We start from the raw sequence: 19097 nt of genomic DNA, 5'->3' as shown, positions 1-19097 counted from the left end.
ATCTCCCCGCCACAGGGCCCCACAGCTTCTGACCAAAAAGGTTACCCAGAAACGCTCGCTTTGATGAACGCATGCATCCCCCAGTGAGGAAAGTCAAACGACTACGCAAGTGGGAAATAGAAAGCTGTTGGTGAGAGTGGCTACACTGCACTGAAAACATTTCGGCTGGTTCCCATTGTGCACCTGAGCTGTCCCAGAGCCGCCTACCCTTCGGTCAAGGATTCTGCATAACACTCCTAATGGCTGCCATTACTTGGACACTGCTGGGATTACTCCATAAGTGTTACCCTCCAACCTTGTCTGCCCCCCCCCCGCCCCCCATGACGGCATGTGGGAAGGGGCTCACCCGGCTCATGGTGGCCTTCAGCATCCTCAGGAGCAGCAGGGCCCCCTCCATGCACAGCCCGGCCCGGAGGACTTCCTCTGCGCGGTGCGCCCGCAGGAGCCCCTGCAGCGTGGCGTCCAGGCTGTCCTGAGAGAGGAGGAGGGCTGCAGAGAGGCCGCCAGTGCACGGAGTGTCCCACGGCCCGTTTGGAAAGACGGGACAGCAGACCCCTCGGCGGTGGCCGCTGGGTGCATGAGGGAAACACGCATGTCCAAGAAGGTACTGAAGACCCCGCCAGCCACTTGTGCCGAGATTAGCTCTTCGGCCTGACACCACAAATACTGTCCAGTCAAGGTCACTGGTTCTTTGCAATGAGACTAGAGAAGGCGCCGAGGGCTCCAGTTCAGGGGAAGGTCAGGGTCCTCGCAGGCAGGCCTGACTCCGCCTCTTTAACGGGCTTGCAGAAGCCGTTCCCGCCCTCGCACCTGCGTTTCCCTCTCCGTGAAATAGAAACTGCACTGTCAGCCCCACGGGGTTGTCACAAGTACCAGGTGAGGCACCTCTCTCCCGAGGCTCCTGACACCCAGCAGCAGGTGTTCCCTGGACACTTCCTTGGAGCGATGACAAGGCAGGGTTTTGTGAACTTAGCACGGCGTGCAGGTCCAGCTGAGGAGTGGGCTTTGTGCCACTATTATTACGTATCAAGATTTAGGTCGGCCTTCTGTTTGCAAAGCTATGACCGCTCGCCATTTCAATCCAGGGCAGTTCAACTCAACTCAGTTAAGACCAAGTGACAATTTCTGATGCTGCTATTTGCCTGGTACCCAAGAAGGTGAGTAAAAGGCGGGTCTGTTGTCCAGGCGCTCAGCGCCTAAAGAGAGAGGCGGGCATGTAAATGTGTCCCTGCCACATAAGGCAAAGGATGCTGAGGCACTGGCAGGACGGCTCCCCCTGGAGGGGGTGAGGCAGGTCACCTGGGAGGGCGAGCTCATTAAAGGCACAGGCTGGGCAAGCACAAGGCAGCTGCCTTTCTTGGAGGTGACTCAGGAGGATGCCAGCATGAGGGTGGTAGGGAGGAAGCTGGGCAGCTGTGGGGCAGGAGACTTGGCACATGGAAGGTTTGTATTCGAATACTGGGGAGTACCAGGAGCACCCCAAGGTGAAGGCATGAAAGGCTCTGATCTGTGGCCTCCCCCGCCACCCCCGCCTTCAGCATGGATTTCTCTAGCTGTGCCCAAAGGAGAACAGTTCACCAGTGGACTGACGAAAACGGAGAGCTGCTGGGAGGAGGATGGGGCAGAGGTGGAGGAGGTCAAGGGTATCTGAAGAGCCAGCCAAGGGGTGTGGCAGCCGGGGAGAGAATGGGTCAGGACCATGGAAGCGGGAAGAATTGGAGCGAGCTAAGGGAGAGTCTGAGGGACCTGCCTTGGTCATGTGGCAGCAGAAAACCCAGTGTGTCCTCCATCCCTGGGGGCCCCCAGGACCTACTTTGGGTCCACCCGCCAGCTCTGTGAGCGGCGTCTGGAGAAAGAAGGCGGACGCGATGAGGTAGACTTCCGGAATGTGAGCGTGGCGGGCCAGAAAGTCGTTCAAGACCCGGAATCCAGGAAGCAGGCAGGGGCCCTGGTCGGGCGCAGGAGGGTGGCTCTTCAGGTTATCTATGGATCCGAAGGGGCACACAATGCCACTGAGAACAATGCAATTGCTTCTGGCCACGGTGGGGACTGGCACACGAGGGAGTCCCCTGCCACCCACTCCCCCCAGAAATGCCGGTTCCGAATACACGCCATCACACAGGGCACAGACAAGGCTCCACGGGATCCTCTCCCTGTTCCTGACATGCGCACCCATCAGGATGTCCACGCCTTCCGCGCAGCGTTCCACCCAGGATCCCGCAGGCAGGCCGTCCTTAAAGCGCTCGCGCAGGGCGGGGCTCGACAAAAAGTGCAGCAGCAGCTTCAGACCCAGCACAGTGGTGCTGGGGTGCAGGTGGCCCTGCAGGAGCAGCAGAAACCAGCCGGGCCCCAGGCTCAGGAACACCTCCTCCATTGTCCTAGGAGACCAACAAATGCAAGCGTCATGTCCAGAGAGGATGAACAACATCCAGCCTCACTAGTCACCTAGGAAGGCAAGTTAGGATTAGCATCTCAATACCACGAAGCAAGACACAGATCGCATTTTCAAGAAACGGTAAAAGAAACGCTGGCAGAGTTGCTGCAGAGTGGTTGAATTTGTCTGTGAATGGCTGACGTGTAAATTGGTCAAAGGTTTTCACAGCAATTGGCAACTATGTATCAATAGATGTGAAGCCTGCAGGCCCAGGGGGAGCTGTACTTCACTGATATTCACACTCATGCAGTGTCTGATGGCCACCCTTCTAATGACAGCAACATCTCTCTATATAAAAGGCTAAGCAACCTGCCAACTGGCCGGTAGTATGACGTGCACTGACCACCAGGGGGCACATGCTCAACGCAGGAGCTGCCAAGCAACAACAACTTTGCAAAGTGCCCTCTTGCACTCTGGGACCTCTCAGGGGATGTCGGACTGCCGGTTTTGGCCCAATCCCTTCAGGCCAGGCCGAGGGACCCCCCACCTGCCAGAGGGACCCGGGACCTGGCTCACTCTGCAGACTCCCTTCAAGCCCTGGCACCACCCAAGGTGTGGCAGGCCAGGGAGGGATTACAGGAGGTTGGCTCCAGGGCATGTCCAGCCCATCTCACCCAGTCCCGCCCAGCCAGCCACCTTCTAATTAATTTCCTTTCAACGTGCACTGGGCCTCTAGTAGCCACATAAAACGCATAATGGTTATTTACCTCCCTTTTGAAATACATTGGTCAAAACTAATCTAAACGGAATGGTTCAAAGTGTCTGCATCTTTATCAGTTTAGGCCAAAATAATTGCATGATTTACTGTCAGGTCCAAAAATGAATTTTAAAATGATGAGTCTGGCTAATACAGACTTGCTAGAGGGAACTGGGGAGCAGGGAGATGGGCAGCAACCCCAGAGGCAGTGGCTCAGCAAAGACCTGGGAGCAAGGGAAGGTCTGCCTCTCCCAGACAGTGTTCTCAGCATCAGCTGCCAGACTAGGCATGGTGAAGGTGTGGCCACCAGGCTAGGAATCAACAGACTGTTCTGTCTTCTAGCCCTGTCTCTGAATTAACTAACTGCATGACTTCAGCAGAACTCTTGATTTGCTCTGCTTATTTCCTCAATGATGGTGATAGTGATAGTGATGGTGATGGTGATAGTGATGAGGATGAGGGTGAGAGTGATGAGGATGAGGGTGATGGTGATGAGGATGATGGTGAGGGTGATGGTGATGGGTGATGGTGATGAGGATGAGGGTGATAGTGATGGGTGATGGTGATGAGGATGAGAGCAATGGTGATGAGAGTGATGGTGATGAGAGTGATGGTGATGATGGTGATGAGGATAATGGTGGTGCTGGTGGTGATGGTGACGGTGATGGTGGTGATGAGGATGATGAGAATGAGGTTGGTGCTGGTGGTGCTGATAATGATGGTGGTGTTGGTGATGATAAAAGTTCGCTTATGGAGTATTTACAGTATCCTAGGCACCACACTCCAGGCTACCCACATGTTAATTTCCATCTACAGCAAGTTCTATTTTTATCTTTACATAGATGAGTAGAAGAGAGGCATTGAGGTCTTGAGTTACCTCTCCAAGTTCTCTGGGAACAGAACTGGGATGTGAACCCAGGAGTCTAACATTTGAGCCCAGATGCTAAGCAATACACTACATTTCCTTTTCAAACATAAGGGGAAGGAAGGGTTTAGACTAGCTCATCTCCAAGTTCCCCACTGTGTTTTAATTCTAGCAATGCAAAGACTTATGGGCTGGCAAATTTTTAAGCACTATTTGCAAAGCGGTTTTACTGAGGAGTAACCCCCATTGCTCCCCCAAACATATATAAACACTAAAATATCAATTTGGCAAGAGCAAGGATCTGGGCTGACATGCTCAGCACCACACCCTCACATCAAGGCACAGTGTCTGGCACATAGTAGGTGCTCAACAAATGACTGTTAAATAAATGACTCCAGGGTTGGAGGTAAAGCAATCAGTGGGAGAGAGGATGGGGTTTTATGATTATACATCATTTTGAAAGTTGATTGAAGGCAGATACTTCTTTTTCCAACTTGGGAAAATAACTAGGTAACTAACAGTAAAAGAGCAGAAGAATTTGGCAAGCCTTTTCCTTGATAGATGTTATTTAGACTAACCATTTCTCCATTCTATTGTCTGCCAAATAAAGGACATCAAAATTAGTAATTACAACTGCCAAAACAATAACAATTACACTGGAGCAATGGTGACAAAAGGAGTTTATTGTAATTATACCAAATCTGTTTTGAGTTACTGTGCCCATTAAACATTTTCATTGGAATATCTTAGGGCAAGGTCTGCTTTATCGGGTGGCGGGAATATAATTTTCTTTCTGACTAGTGCAGAAAACACATTGCAGACAGCTGACTCTGAGATACTAAACTTTTCATTAAGGAAAGGTTTTGACACCGAACCCTGTACGAGGCAACCTAATGCCAAGTGCGCTTCCTGGAGCTACTTACTCAGAGGACAGATGAAGTTGGGAGGAGGATACTACACCGAGCAGCATCTCCAGCAGCTGGTTTCTGAGCCAGATTGTCTTTCCAGATGTTTGGCTTCCAGCTACAAAAGAGGCCATTTAGATTTGAGAGGGAACGGATGTAAAGAGACTTATTTTCTGCCGTAAGCCATCACAGTCTCCAAATGCTTATTTCATTCAGGCATTAGGCCACGGAGGGGACTCCAAATTTTGTCATTCAATTCTAGACTTTAATACAATGCTTTTAAAATATTTTCAGAAAATGTTCTTAAAGTTGCCTCTAACTAGAGATGTTTTCCATCTCCCTTCTTTTCACACACACACACTCTCTTTAAAATGTATCTTGCAGAAGAGGAATTCTTTAATTATCATGGGCTGCAATGTTTCTTGAGCATCTAAGTGGCCGGATCTAGCGAGGCATTGGGGGTAGCGGGTACAGACCCTGGTTCTCCACCTCAGGCCCTGCTCTCCAGCAGCTCCCAGGCGAGGCTTTGGCACGCCGATGTTGCGGTAAAAACAGAGCTTGAGGAACAGCAAGAGGTTGCAGACCCAGTGGGGAAAGGAGCTGTACTTCTAGGTGTTATTAAAGCCCCAAGGCACAGGTTAACACTGTCTCAACAGATGATATTCTTACAAAAGATTCTGAATGAAGGGCAGCTAAGTATCCTCACTGTTGGCCCATTTTCCATTCATTCACTCCTAGGTTGGCCGTTTATTTTACAGCCACTGTGGGCACAGACCCCACGCTGTAGCGAGGGAACCGATTAAGCTGTCAAAGACTTGGCATCAGATCCCCCTCCATTTGGATTCTGGCCCACGTTCTTATTAAGGCCCTAATATCTGAGCCTCAGTTTCCTCATCTGCAAAATGGAAATGGTAATGCCTACTTTTCAGTCCAGATCTAGGAGAAGAGAGAACTTGTTTAGATTGAGCAGCGCTGGCCAGGAGAGTCTTTTGCACCGGCCCTGTCCATGCAGTAGCCACCAGCCTCCTGTGGTTATCAAGCCCTGGGACTGTGGCCGGTGTGACTGAGGGATGGACTTTTTAACTGCACTTCATTTCAAGTAATTAAAATGGCACAGGGGTTTGAGGCTCCTGGGCCGGACAGCACACCTGGAGAGCCAGGACAGAGCGCAGTGCCTGCTCCCTCACACCGGCCCCAGCAGAGGGGACACGGAACATGACAGCTGCTGCTCTGGGCCTGGCGGGGTGACACTCAGAGACACAGCCCAGCCTGGGCACAGAGGAGCCCGGGCTTTAGAAGCACAAGGTGACCCGGTGGCTCAGAGGGACTGGGAATGGCTAGTGCAGCGGGCACAGGGCAGGGCAGACATCCTTGGGAGGGAGCCGCACATGCAGCACGGACAGCGGGCGGCCACTGCGATGGAGCCCCTGTGATTGTCTCAGCCCCGCCCTCTACAGCCTGGCCCAGCACATGTGGCTCTCAGGCTGGTGGCCGGAGCGGTCTCCTCACCAGGCCCCGAGGGCTCCGGGGCCCTGTCTGCGCAGATCTGCCGCTCATCCACCGAGGCGGGCTGGAGGGTGTACACCACGAACAGCGCGACCCTTAACAGAGAGAAGGACAGGCTCATGTTGCTGAACACACGTGAAGGTTTCCTACACAGAACACCCCAATGCGGCTGAAAGGCAGGGTTCGAGGGGAGCACGCTATTCTGCAGTTAATGCAATATTTCCAGAGACTTCTACGGTCTGTCAGGATTCATCAGAGCAGTTAACTTGGGGCTGCCAGGTCAATAGAACAGGTGGCGGTGAGGATGGACGAGGTTAAGTGTCATGGGCTGGGCTGTTTGGAAAGTCTGCAAAGGGCAGGCGCACTGAGACCTCAGCCGGTGGTGACAGCTGTGCCCTTGGAAAGTCTGAATTCCTGGCACGACAGGTGTGTCAGCACCGGGGAGTGGGGCGCCCACAGCCCTGCTGGGGTCTTGCACATGCATCCTCTCAACAGAGACCTGGAACCCGTCCTGCACGGAAGGGGAGGGAGGCTGGGGTGAGTGTGGTCAGGGGAGGACTGGGCCTACAGCCCCTGGTAAACCAGCCCGAGCCCTGCCCTTGCCCTGGCAGCTGGGCGCAGTACCTGAGCAAGTCCTGGACACTGAAGTGGCCCCTCAGCTGCCAGCCCAGGATGGCGATGATGGTGGGGATCCTGGAGGGGGCGAGGCCCGGCTCATTGAAGAGGAAGACGAGCCTGGGTATCAGCTGTGCCTGGTGGGCCACGCCAGCGCTCCGGGGCCCTTCCCTGCGAGCCGGGAGAGAGGCGGTGAAAGCTTTCCCTGGGATGACCCAAACCTGCTGTGTTTCTGCTGAAAAGGTTTTCCAGGCCGGCGTGCTCTGTGGCCCTCGGCTCCAATGCCGCCAGACGAACTCGGAGCAAAGACAGCCACTGGAGTGTGACCCTGAGCACCCCACACCCAGGCCCGGCCTGGGAGCCGGCTGGTGGGCGCTCTTCCCGCCCCAAGCCACACAGTGGGTGAGCACTCCGCGGCAGTCAGGGGAACGAGGCAGAATTCAAGCACCCTCGGCCCCTCCACGAGCTCATCACATGCTCTTTCCAGTAAATTCTACTACCCTCCCTCTCCCCCTTCCCCCCAGAAAACAGCTCCAGGGTGCACGCCCACCTCTTATCGAACAACAGGCACAGAGAGAGAGTGGAAAATGGGAAGAAAGCAAAGGTGGAGGGCGGGGAAATGGGTGGAGTGCTCCTTCGGGAAGTGCCTTTTAGCTCTAACATCTGCCACACTCGCGTCCCTGACACCCTGACACTCGAGAGGCAGGGCCAGCCCAGTCTGTGTGTCTGTTGCTGTGAGCACTGCCCTTCCCCCCCCCATCTTTCCTGAGCTTTCTCATCGAAGAGCTGAGCAGACTGCTTTCTGCGTTTCCTCTCCCCTGCTGCCCGGAGGGCCTCCTTCCCCTCTCCCCTTGCAGCCCCAGAAGCCCCTGAAATGCAATGGGGACAGGTTGCCCCCCTGCCTCCCTCCTCCCTTATCCTGATCACAGCCCACAGCCGCTGGGTTTCTTCAGGAGCCACTCCTTCCTAACTCCCCTCCACTCCCCGGACTGCAGTCCTGCCCCGGCCTGTGGGGGACCAAGCAGTCCTGGCTGGGCTGTGCTGAGCACAGGAGGTGCCCTGAGGTGCCCGCGGCCCTGCCACAGAGACTGCGGAAAGGACACAGAGGAAGAAAGCAGAGACTAGATGGGGACAGACCTCAGATAAAGGGGTGTGAGTGGCGCCAGCCCCAGGGGAGCTCGGCCCCTTTCTACTGTAGAGCAATGAATTCCTTCTCCACTTCCTCCCACCCTTTCCTCTCTCTCTCTCTTCCTTCCCTGAGTTGGTTGGAGTGTGGTTCTGCCACTTACAACCAAAGCACCCCGACTGCCCTGCCTCCGAGGGGACTGGTGGGAGACACCAGCAGAGACAGGGTGTGAGAGGTGTGTCCCTTCTGCTGGCCACACTGAGCCCTGACGCCAGAGCCAGGAAGCTGCTTCCGAGGCCCCAAACCTGCAGGGGAGACACACATGCCCACATGCGTGAGCCTCGGGGAAGGTGCTGCTATAGACTGCATGTTTGTGACCCCAAAATTGTGATGTTGTTGTTTTTTTGGTTAATCCTCACCCTAGGATATTTTTCCACTGACTTTTTTGAAAAAGTGGAAGAGAGGGGTAGAGGCACAAAGAGAGAAACATTGATGTGAGAGAGACACATCACTTGGTTGCTTTCCACACACACCCTGACCAGGGCTGGGGATCGAGCCTGCAACTGAGGTACATGCCCTTGACCGCAATCGAACCCGCGACCCTTCAGTCTGAGGGCTAAAGCTCCATCCACTGAGCCAAACCCGCTAGGGCTCGCTGTTGCTGTTGCTTGTTATTCCCCTAAATTCTTATGTGGGAACCTACCCCTCAGCCGTGGGCTTCGGGAGGGGATTAGGTCGTGAAGGTGATGCTGGTGATGGGATCAGTGGTCTCACGAGAGACCCCAGTGACCTTCCCAGCCCCTCCCACGGTGAGGACAGTGAGAAGACAGCCACCTCTTCATTGGAGGCGGGGTCCTCACCAGGCACTGATCTCCCATCTTAGACCCTCAGCCTCCAGCCTGGGAGGAATAGATTCTGCTGTTTATAAGCCACCTGTCCTGGGCAGTTTTGTTACAGAAGCCTGAGCCCTCTAAGCCGGACACGCTGCCTCAGGGGACACGCACTGAGAGAGAGAGAGAGAGAGAGAGAGAGAGAGAGAGAGAGACAGAGACAGAGAGAGAGAGACAGAGAGAGAGAGAGACAGAGAGAGAGACAGACAGAGAGAGAGAGTGGGCGAGGGCCGTGGGCGTGCCCTGCCCTCTCCGTCCCTTTTCTGGTGAGAAGCCCTGGCTTCTAACGTCCAGGGCCGAAGCCCAGCCTACCTTGGTGACCGGAGGACTTCCAGGAGGTGGGAGAAGAGGGATTGCTCCACGTTGTCCGCGGCTCTCATCCAGAGCTGGAAGACAGAAGCGCCGGTGAAGCAGGCCCGGGAACGGCCTCCGACAGTGCGAACGCATAGCCGCTCGGCTGGTCTCCTCGGCCTGGAGTCACCAACCCAGTGTCTGTCCCTCTGGAATCGGACCCAATCTCCGGACAGCCTGGAGGGTTTTGTCCTGGGAAAGCTCAAACACCCCATCTCTCCTCATCTCCGCAGCTGCCTGGCCCTAAACGATGGGTCTAGAATTCAACAGGACACCTGTGCTAACCAATGTCCGCCCAGGCCGGGGCCTGCAGCCCGGGGTCCACACGCCAGGCTCCTCCCCTCCTGCAAGGCCAATGCCCGTGTTCCCGCTTCAGAGATGAGTAAACAGGGCCGAGACAGACCAGCCGAGTGACAAGTCCCTTTTACCCCCAGCAAGCGGCAGGACTGGAATTAGAAGCGGGCCTTCCCTTTCCGGTTTTACCCTGTGGTAACTAAACACCCAACTTGTGCCTGCAACACTTTCCTCATAAAGCCTGCAGCACAGCCCACGCCCCTCCTCCTGCACAGCAGAACCGTGACCGAAGCCAGAGGGGAAGCCCTGAGATCCCAGGAGTGAGCTTATCACCGAGGCGGTTTCATTCACAGTGAACAAAAGGCAGCTGCTATCCGTCCTCTGGGGCCACGTGGATTGCGATCCTTGTGTCTCATTTCCACCTCACTCGAATGACACAGGTGGCCGTGGGTCAGCAATGAACCTCACGTGATGACACAGGTGGCCGTGGGTCAGCAATGAACCTCACGCGATGACACAGGTGGCCGTGGGTCAGTAATGAACCTCACGTGATGACACAGGTGGCCGTGGGTCAGCAATGAACCTCACGCGATGACACAGGTGGCCGTGGGTCAGTAATGAACCTCACGTGATGACACAGGTGGCCGTGGGTCAGCAATGAACCTCACGTGATGACACAGGTGGCCGTGGGTCAGTAATGAACCTCACGTGATGACACAGGTGGCCGTGGGTCAGCAATGAACCTCACGCGATGACACAGGTGGCCGTGGGTCAGCAATGAACCTCACGCGATGACACAGGTGGCCGTGGGTCAGCAATGAACCTCACGCGATGACACAGGTGGCCGTGGGTCAGCAATGAACCTCACGCGATGACACAGGTGGCCGTGGGTCAGCAATGAACCTCACGCGATGACACAGGTGGCCGTGGGTCAGCAATGAACCTCACGCGATGACACAGGTGGCCGTGGGTCAGTAATGACCCTCACGTGATGACACAGGTGGCCGTGGGTCAGCAATGAACCTCACGCGATGACACAGGTGGCCGTGGGTCAGCAATGAACCTCACGCGATGACACAGGTGGCCGTGGGTCAGTAATGACCCTCACGTGATGACACAGGTGGCCGTGGGTCAGCAATGAACCTCACGCGATGACACAGGTGGCCGTGGGTCAGTAATGAACCTCACGCGATGACACAGGTGGCCGTGGGTCAGCAATGAACCTCACGCGATGACACAGGTGGCCGTGGGTCAGTAATGAACCTCACGCGATGACACAGGTGGCCGTGGGTCAGTAATGAACCTCACGCGATGACACAGGTGGCCGTGGGTCAGTAATGACCCTCACGTGATGACTCAGGTGGCCGTGGGTCAGCAATGAACCTCACGCGATGACACAGGTGGCCGTGGGTCAGTAATGAACCTCACGCGATGACACAGGTGGCCGTGGGTCAGTAATGACCCTCACGTGATGACTCAGGTGGCCGTGGGTCAGCAATGAACCTCACGCGATGACACAGGTGGTCGTGGGTCAGTAATGAACCTCACGTGATGACACAGGTGGCCATGGCTCTTGTGGGGGAAGCAGAAGAGCACAGTGACCCAAGTCTATCAGGAGGCCAGTGTAGGCAGAAACCATCTCTCTGGGAGCCCCAGGGCCTGGCAGCACACCTACCACATGGTGGGCACTTACGAAGAATCCATTATTTTTTGTAAGAGTGGACGTACAGGAAATCCAGGTGAACTGAGCGTGCTGCGCTAAGCCCGAAGCAGGCTGGCAGAGCCCCCGCCCTGCAAGCTCACTCCTGCTCAGTGCACAGAGCGGGCGCTGCCGCGTGCAGAGCCAGTGTGGGCTGCGGGGGCTCCAGTCAGGCACCTCAAGGCACAGGTCGAGGGCCCTGCACACGCGGCATCTTCACTCACAAAGGCAGTCCCTGAATAAAGGCCTTGCCAGTGTGGGAGCTGGAGAACTGAGAGCGCAAGACATGACCCCAGCAATCTCCTTGCTGCTGTGCCCCTGCCCTCCTGCCCCCAGGGCATTGGAGCAGTCCCAGGTTGCCAGAGCACATCTGACGCTGCCTAGGCCTTTCGGAAATTCCTTTACATTGTACCAAATAGGCTGGAAATGTAGACAGTTGAATCTTTTGCTGCTTATCCTGTCTTATAACCCCTACTAAGGACTGCATTGAGATGGCTGACTTAAATTTATCAAATGGATCATGTGTCCAATTGTGTCCTCTCCCACCCTGAGACCATGGCACATGCCACAAATGATCTGCCTGTCCCTTTAAAAACCAGAAACCTAAGACTTGACTACCCTCCACTTCCTGTCCCTCCTGCTCCTCAACTGCCCCCCTCCCTCTCCACTGTCTGTCCAGTCATCACAGATCCCCCTTCTCCTGTAACTGATTTTCTTGTCTCCAAACCCACCCTCTTTTCCAATAACTTGTGCTATTAAAAGTTGATTCTCCCACTGGTATTTTAACCACCCCTTTTCCACTCCTTCCTCCTTTTGGCCAACAACCAGACCCGTCTCCTATCTTAAGCCCTGAAACTCCCTCCCTCTATTTTCTTCTCTCTTCTTCGTCAAAAGCCTGCCTCTACTTCCCTCCTCCTCTCCACTCTTCACCTGCGTCTGACCCATTATTTATTTCTCATTAGGTCTGTCATTACTTCCAAGTGACCGCCCAATACAATACAAACATCACTGCCCTCGTTTTACTTGAAACTCTTCTTGTCATCTTAAATTTTTATTTTGTTTTACTTTGGTGTTTACTGGTTGCTTGTTTTCTTAGCCTCAGTTTTAAAGGCACAGCTCACTCGAGGATGCTGGTTCCCAGGGAGGGTGGTGCCCTGGTCGTTCCAGGAGCAGCTGGGAGCTTGGGGTCCTGCACAGGTAACTGCTGGGCCGGCTGGGGGCAGGGGTGCCCTGGAGCCCAGCAGCGGGGCGGGGTGTGCTCTCTTGTCTCTCCGTGCAGGAAAGCGGGTGCACAGGGAGCCGGGTACCGGGCCTCGCGGCGGCCTTCACAGGCCTGGCGCTCATCTCAGACCCAGGCCACAGGGCACTTCCTGGCCGGGCTCAATTCGCTGATGATTTCCTCAGGACTTGGAGAGCTACAGTTGCCAATAGGATTGGCCTTCACTTTTCAGGTTCCCATCCTGTCCTTCTTTGGTTCAGGTGTCCAGATCAGCTAATAAAATAACCTGGGAGTGTTCCTTTTTCAGTTTCCTGGAGGAGTTTTTAAGGCTGGGAGGGCCTACGTCCTGACAGGTGGAACTTCTCTACAGACAGCCGGGCCTTCCTTGTGGATTTCGTTTGTAAGATTTTAAAGCAGTGATTCCAGCCCTAGCTGGTTTGTCTCAGTGGATAGAGTGTCGGCCTGCGGACCAAAGGGTCCCGGGTTTGATACCAATCAAAGGCACATACCTCAGTTGCAGGCTCCTCCCTGGCCTGGGCCCTGGTCAGGGCATGTGCAAGAGGCAACCAATCAATGTGTTTCTCTCACATCAATATTTCTCTCTGTCTTTCCCTCTGTCCTCCACTCTCTAAAAATCAATGGAAAAATATCACTGAGGATTAAAAATAAATAAATAAAAATAAATAAATATGATTCAATTTATTTGATGATTATGGTCCATTTGAGGTTTTTTTTCTTTCTTTTTGAGTGAGTTGGGAAACGTACATTTCCTTGGAGATTGTTCAGATGAGCTAAGGGTTCATATTTATTGGCATAAAGGTGCCAGCCCTACTCTCCTTCTCCCTCACCCTGCTCATTCTCATGGATCTCCCTCCTCGCCCCCCCCCCCCCCCGCTCATCCCCATGGATCTTCCTCCTCCCCCCTCCCCCTGCTCATCCCCATGGACCTCCCTCCTCCCCCCTCCCCCTGCTCATCCCCATGGACCTCCCTCCTCCCCCCTCCCCCTGCTCATCCCCATGGACCTCCCTCTTCCCCCCTCCCCCTGCTCATCCCCATGGATCTTCCTCCTCCCCCCTCCCCCTGCTCATCCCCATGGACCTCCCTCCTCCCCCCTCACCCTGCTCATTCTCATGGATCTCCCTCCCCCCCCTTCCCCTGCTCATCCCCGTGAATCTCTCTCCTTCCACCTTGCCAGCATTATTTAGCGTCCTTCCTGCCTTTTATCCTGACCAATCTCAGCAGTTTATTCTATTAGAGTCAGTTATTGGCCTCATTGATCCTTTCTGTGGTTGTTTCTTTCCTATTAAAACAGTTGATGTTTTCGTCTTCATTATTCCTTCTTTCTTTCTTGGAATTTAGTTTTAGTTTGATTTTAGTTTGTGGTTTTCTGTTTTGTTTCGTTTTTCAGTTGTTCTAACTTCTTAACCTGAAGCCTCTGTTCATGAGTTTAGAATGTTCTCTTTCTGACAGGCTCGCTGAGGGGCATACAGTTTCCTCCATGCCCCGCTTCCAGCAGCCTCCCCACAGTGCTTCGGTATATAGTGTTTTCCTTGTTGTCCAGTATAAACCAATTCTCATTTCAATTATAATCCTCATTGATCCTCTTTACCTCACCGCCTTTTGGAAATTCAGGTTCCAAATCTCCCACCTGGATTTCTGCAACAATCTATGGACCATCTCCCTGCCTGGGGGTCTTGCCCCTGAGAAATAGGCCTAAAGTAAAATTCTAACGTGTCCACGAGGAATCAGTAGTTTAGCCAAACTTATCAATAATCCAAAGTTTATTTATAAAGCCTTTACCCTAATAATTCCAAGGAATTTTTAATTGAGGGGAATGTATGCACAAAAGTACTGTGTATAAAAGCGCTCGTTTATAACAATAATACATGGAAATAATTTAGGAGTTTGACAACACAGAATGATGTCAGGCACAGCACAGATTCCATCCTGACCACGGAGCAATGCTTGCAAAGTCCATAATCTATACAAATAAAAGCCTAAGCGACTGAACGACCTAATGACTGAACAACCGGTTGACCGGTCGCTATGACACACACTGACCACCAGGGGACAGACTCTCAATGCACAGGATCGGGCTCCCTCCTGTCTAGATTGGGCCTGTGGGGATCTGGCCGAAACCAGCGATCCAACATCCCTCGAGGGGTCCCAGATTGCGAGGGTGCAGGCCAGGCCGAGGGACCCCACCGGTGCATGAATCAGAGCACCGGCCTCTAGTAAATTGATAAATGTTTATGTTAATGGGAAAGGATAGGACTAATAACATCCACACCAAGGTCATAACTGATAAAACATAGAGCTGGTAGAAAATATAACAGCACTCACAGAGAGCTTAACAAGCAGCACTCAAGGTCAGCAACAGTTGTCTGGGTCTCAGAAATAGTTTCATGCCCCCTCCTCCCCCCCCCACACACACACACTTTAATCTAATTTAAAGCATTCTGTAATAAGCATATATTATCTCTAACTTTAAAAAGTTTTAAAAATACTTCCATGGACTCGGGCACACATGGACTGAAATGCATGTCCTGTGGCTCAGTCTTCCGCCCTCTCCACCCGCCTCCTCTGCCTCATCTCCTGGCAGGGGCTCCCCGAGCCCCTTGCTCTCAGTCCCCTGGCTGCTTTCATCCCCCAGGTGTGCGAACAGCACGCCCTCTGCCTGGAGGTCCCTCTGGGAGCCTGTCAGACTCCGCCCAGCCCTGAGCTGTGAGGCTGAGCCGGCTCTCACTGCACCATGCCTGCCTCCCTCACACCCGCACATTGGTGCCTCCTGCACGTGTCCAGGCTCCGCAGCTGCGTGAAGGGGCTGCCTCCTGTCACCACCGGCCCCCGTGTGCACTCCGTCAAGGATGCTTCCCCCACAGGCCTGCCCACCTCAGTCTTGTTTCCTCGCTGCCCTCAGGCCTGCCCCCGGCATTTCTCAGTCACTCCTTTAAGGGAGCCTTTGTGAACGGCAGCCCCCAAAGGAATCGGCGCGTGCCTTTTAGTCCCCATATATAGTATATAAGGTGCTGCCCTGCAGTTCAAAATCCTTTCCCAGGTTGCATCTGGTTTACGGAAGACACTGACCTCTATTTCACCATCGAAAATGCAACTCAGAGAGGCCAGGAGATTTGCCCAGGGCCACTGGGGAGGGATTCCATTATGAAGCTGGGCCTCCCCTCTCAAGCCTTTGGGGTTTCCCCTCACGGCCATCCCGCCATCAGGAAGCCGAGCTCCCCCCTCACCCCCTTGCAGGCTCCCCCCTCACCCCCCTGCAGGCTCCCCCCTCACCCCCCTGCAGGCTCCCCCCTCACACCCCCCGCAGGATCCCCCCTCGCCCCCCTGCAGGCTCCCCTCTCACACCTCCCTGCAGGCTCCCCCCTCACACCCCCTGCAGGCTCCCCCCTCACACCCCCTGCAGGCTCCCCCCTCACACCTCCCTGCAGGCTCCCCCTCACACCCCCCTGCAGGCTCCCCCCCTCACACCTCCCTGCAGGCTCCCCCTCACACCCCCTGCAGGCTCCCCTCTCACACCCCTGCAGGCTCCCCCTCACACCCCCTGCAGGCTCCCCCCATCTCCGTTTACCTCAAAGTCGCAGAGGACGTGCTGGAAGACCCCGATGTTGGTGCGGGCGGAGGGCCCGAAGCCCAGATCGGCAGTGCCCGCGACGGCCAGGATGAGCTGCAGGACGCGGTGGGTGAGCAGGGAGCTCTTTTTCCTCAGGAGAAACGCCATCACCTGGAAGGTCAATGCAGGAGCAGCTGGAGCCGAGTGCCTCTGAGGCCTCTCCTCGCCCGCTGTCCCCTGTCCCTGCGCCTCTACTGAGCCGCCTGGAACCCTGCTTGGCGGGGCTGCCTCCTCGGCCTGTGTTCCCAGAAGCAGCTCACACGCCCACCGCCAGGCTGCCTCCCCGCCACTGCCCACCGGTCCCCCCTGTGACCGACTCGCCACAGGGCCTGCCCTTCCCGACTCTCCCTCTGTCCCCAGAATGCCCCTCGCTCTCTCCTGGTTTCCGTCCGATGCTCAGGGCTCTCTCATCCACCGAACTGAACCCCACATTCACAGCCATCCCATCCATGCTGCATATCACCAGTAAGGCACCGACTACCCACGAACCCCGATAACCCCATCACTCCAGCTGCAGCCACCAGACACGCCCCTGCACTGCGTGCGCCAGACCCTGGGAACTGGCAGCTTCCGGCACCCGTGCCAGGGGCGGCACTGGCAGCCCCGTGGCCCGGCCCATCTCAGACACCAGTACGATGGATCCCCAGCCTCCTGCTGCCGTTGACCTCAGCCTCACAAAGTCAGGCTGTGTAGCCAACCACTGGCATCTGGGTCCTCATGCACCCACCCCCTCCGATTCTCAGCTCAGCTCTCCCACAGCTCAGGTCCTTGTGCCTGGATCCGAACCAGTCCACCCCTTTCCCCATCCGCTCAGGCCCCTTTCAATGTGCCACTGGGAAGTCGTCCTTGTTTTACAGCCGAATGTCTGTGTTCTTCCAACATCTCTGTGTTGAAACCTTTGCCTGGCAATGTGATGACACTCGGAGGTGGGTGCTTCGTGATGTAGTGAGGAATAGATGAGGGCCGGAGTGTCCAGCCTCACAAAGGGACCAGTGTCCTTACAAGAAGCATGAGACCTGCCTCTCCTGCTCTCCGCCATGTGAGGACCAATCAGAAACTGGCCTCTGTGATCCAGGAAAGGGCCTCCGCCCCACCTGACCGGGCTGGCACCCTGGTCTTTGACTCCCCAGCCTCCAGAACTATGCGAAAACGAATGTCTGTTGTTACAAGCTACCCAGTCCCTGGTATTTGTTACAGCAGCCCAAACTAAGACAACTGTGATCATCAAATATCAGGATCCCCTTAGATTGTCCTGGTCAGGTCTCTGACACATCTGAAACCTGGTGGCACCCTCGCCCTCCTCCGCCACCCGCACACAGTCAGGAGGCTGAAAGCTGCTTGAGGAAGATCGCCCTCACTGGCTGGTTCACGTTACACTATCGGAGCGGAGTGTCCAGCCGGCACGCAGTCTAACTCTGTTTCTCCAGCAAGCTGGCTCTCCTTGTCCGAAAGACAGTGTTTCATCTCTCCTTCCTCCTCCAACCTTCCTTCCCTGCTCCCACCCACCTCATGCTCCGCTGAGAAGACAGAGCCCATCATCCATGAGCGCTCTCGCCTTCCCACCCCTCATCAGTAACACCTGCGCTGTGTGCCTTCCTCTCACAGGCAAGGTCCTACCTGGCCTCCAGCCCCACTTCACCAGGACTCTGTTTCTTGAGATAATTCTTCTCTTCTCGAGTCATCTCTCTCTCTCTCTCTCCCCTCTCTCCCTCTCTCTCTCCCTCCCTCCCTCCTTCCTTCCACCAACAGAAGGCTCTAGTATTTCTCTTCTTAAAAATACCCTCCCTTGAGCCCGCATCCCTCTAGCTCTGACCCCACTTTGCTACCCCTCTCCTCAGCAAACCTCTTGAAAGCACTAGGGGTGCATTCTGGCTCCACGTCCTCACCTATGTTCTCACTTCCACCCCCTTCAGCTGGTTGGTGCCTCCACCTGTCCACCTGCCTTAGCAAGGTCCCCAATGACTTCCAGGTGCCAAATCCCCTGGAAATACATCTGTCCTTAGTTTGCTTCATCCTGAGCATTGTTTGACTACACGGCCTTCTCCAAATACTTCTTCTTCCAGAATCTTTGGCAGTTTTCTTTAGTTTGTCTTCCCTCTTTCTTCCCAATCTCCTTCGTTGGTTGGGCTTTCATCATATTTCCAATCTACTAGGTTAGCTCCTTGTGTCTTCCTCTTGAGTTCTCTTCTCTATTCTCTCTACTCCTCTTTGACTATTTCATCAATTTTCTTGGATTAAATAGCATCGTGCTGATATTGATGACTCACATTTATGCCCAGCTCAGCTTGTCCCTCTAAGCTCGAGCCATCTACCCACTTGACAACTGACTTTTGGTCTCACAAACTTTTCAAACTTAGGAGGTTCCAGTAGCTCCCTCCCTGCCTGCTGCCTTCTGGCATGTGCACCGGCTGCTCTCCTGAGCAGTCTTCCCAGACTGCTCGCAAGGACCCAAGTCTCTCCAGGTCAGGAAAGCAGTCGCAGAGCAGACTGGCTTCTATCTCAGTCTCCTGCTCAAATCTCACCCTTCTGATCCACCTTCCACACTCGTGTTAAAGGTCATTCTGAAGCATTAATCACTCCATTTCCCAGTCCCAAGCTTCCCTGTGGCTACTCATCATTTCCAAGGTAGAAACCCAAGCTCCCTGGAGGGCAGATTTCTGGTCCTTCCCTCGTCCCCCGGCTGCCGTGCAGTGGCTCACACCTGTCCTTTCCCCGCAGCCCTGCGGGGCAGCTGCGTGTGTTTTTAATGCCGGTCTGAATGCTATCCTTCTTTCCCAGGCTATGAAAATCCATCCTATGAACCTCAGGATGTCACCCAGGCTGAGAAGAGGAGAGTAAGTTGGATGAAATAACAAGTAGAAAGATAT

The 19097-nt window shown here is 54.6% G+C and overlaps 1 protein-coding gene across 3 annotated transcripts in view; it reads right to left on the bottom strand.

The window, feature by feature from the left end:
- WDFY4 (WDFY family member 4) overlaps positions 1–19097 on the bottom strand; it is a 256614-nt gene that overhangs the window by 121657 nt on the left and 115860 nt on the right. For all 3 annotated transcript variants that reach the window (XM_059662081.1, XM_059662080.1, XM_059662082.1), the window contains exons 24-31: positions 16189–16341; positions 9351–9424; positions 7032–7193; positions 6411–6502; positions 4920–5019; positions 2173–2378; positions 1814–1983; positions 347–472 (exon numbers count right to left, since the gene is read on the bottom strand). In XM_059662081.1, the coding sequence (XP_059518064.1) occupies positions 347–472; positions 1814–1983; positions 2173–2378; positions 4920–5019; positions 6411–6502; positions 7032–7193; positions 9351–9424; positions 16189–16341 (1083 nt within the window). The remainder of the gene's footprint in view (positions 1–346; positions 473–1813; positions 1984–2172; positions 2379–4919; positions 5020–6410; positions 6503–7031; positions 7194–9350; positions 9425–16188; positions 16342–19097) is intronic.

This window comes from Myotis daubentonii, chromosome 13 (assembly GCF_963259705.1).
Source record: "Myotis daubentonii chromosome 13, mMyoDau2.1, whole genome shotgun sequence".
NCBI classification, from domain to species: domain Eukaryota; kingdom Metazoa; phylum Chordata; class Mammalia; order Chiroptera; family Vespertilionidae; genus Myotis; species Myotis daubentonii.
This window is presented reverse-complemented; position numbering and strand designations above follow the sequence as displayed.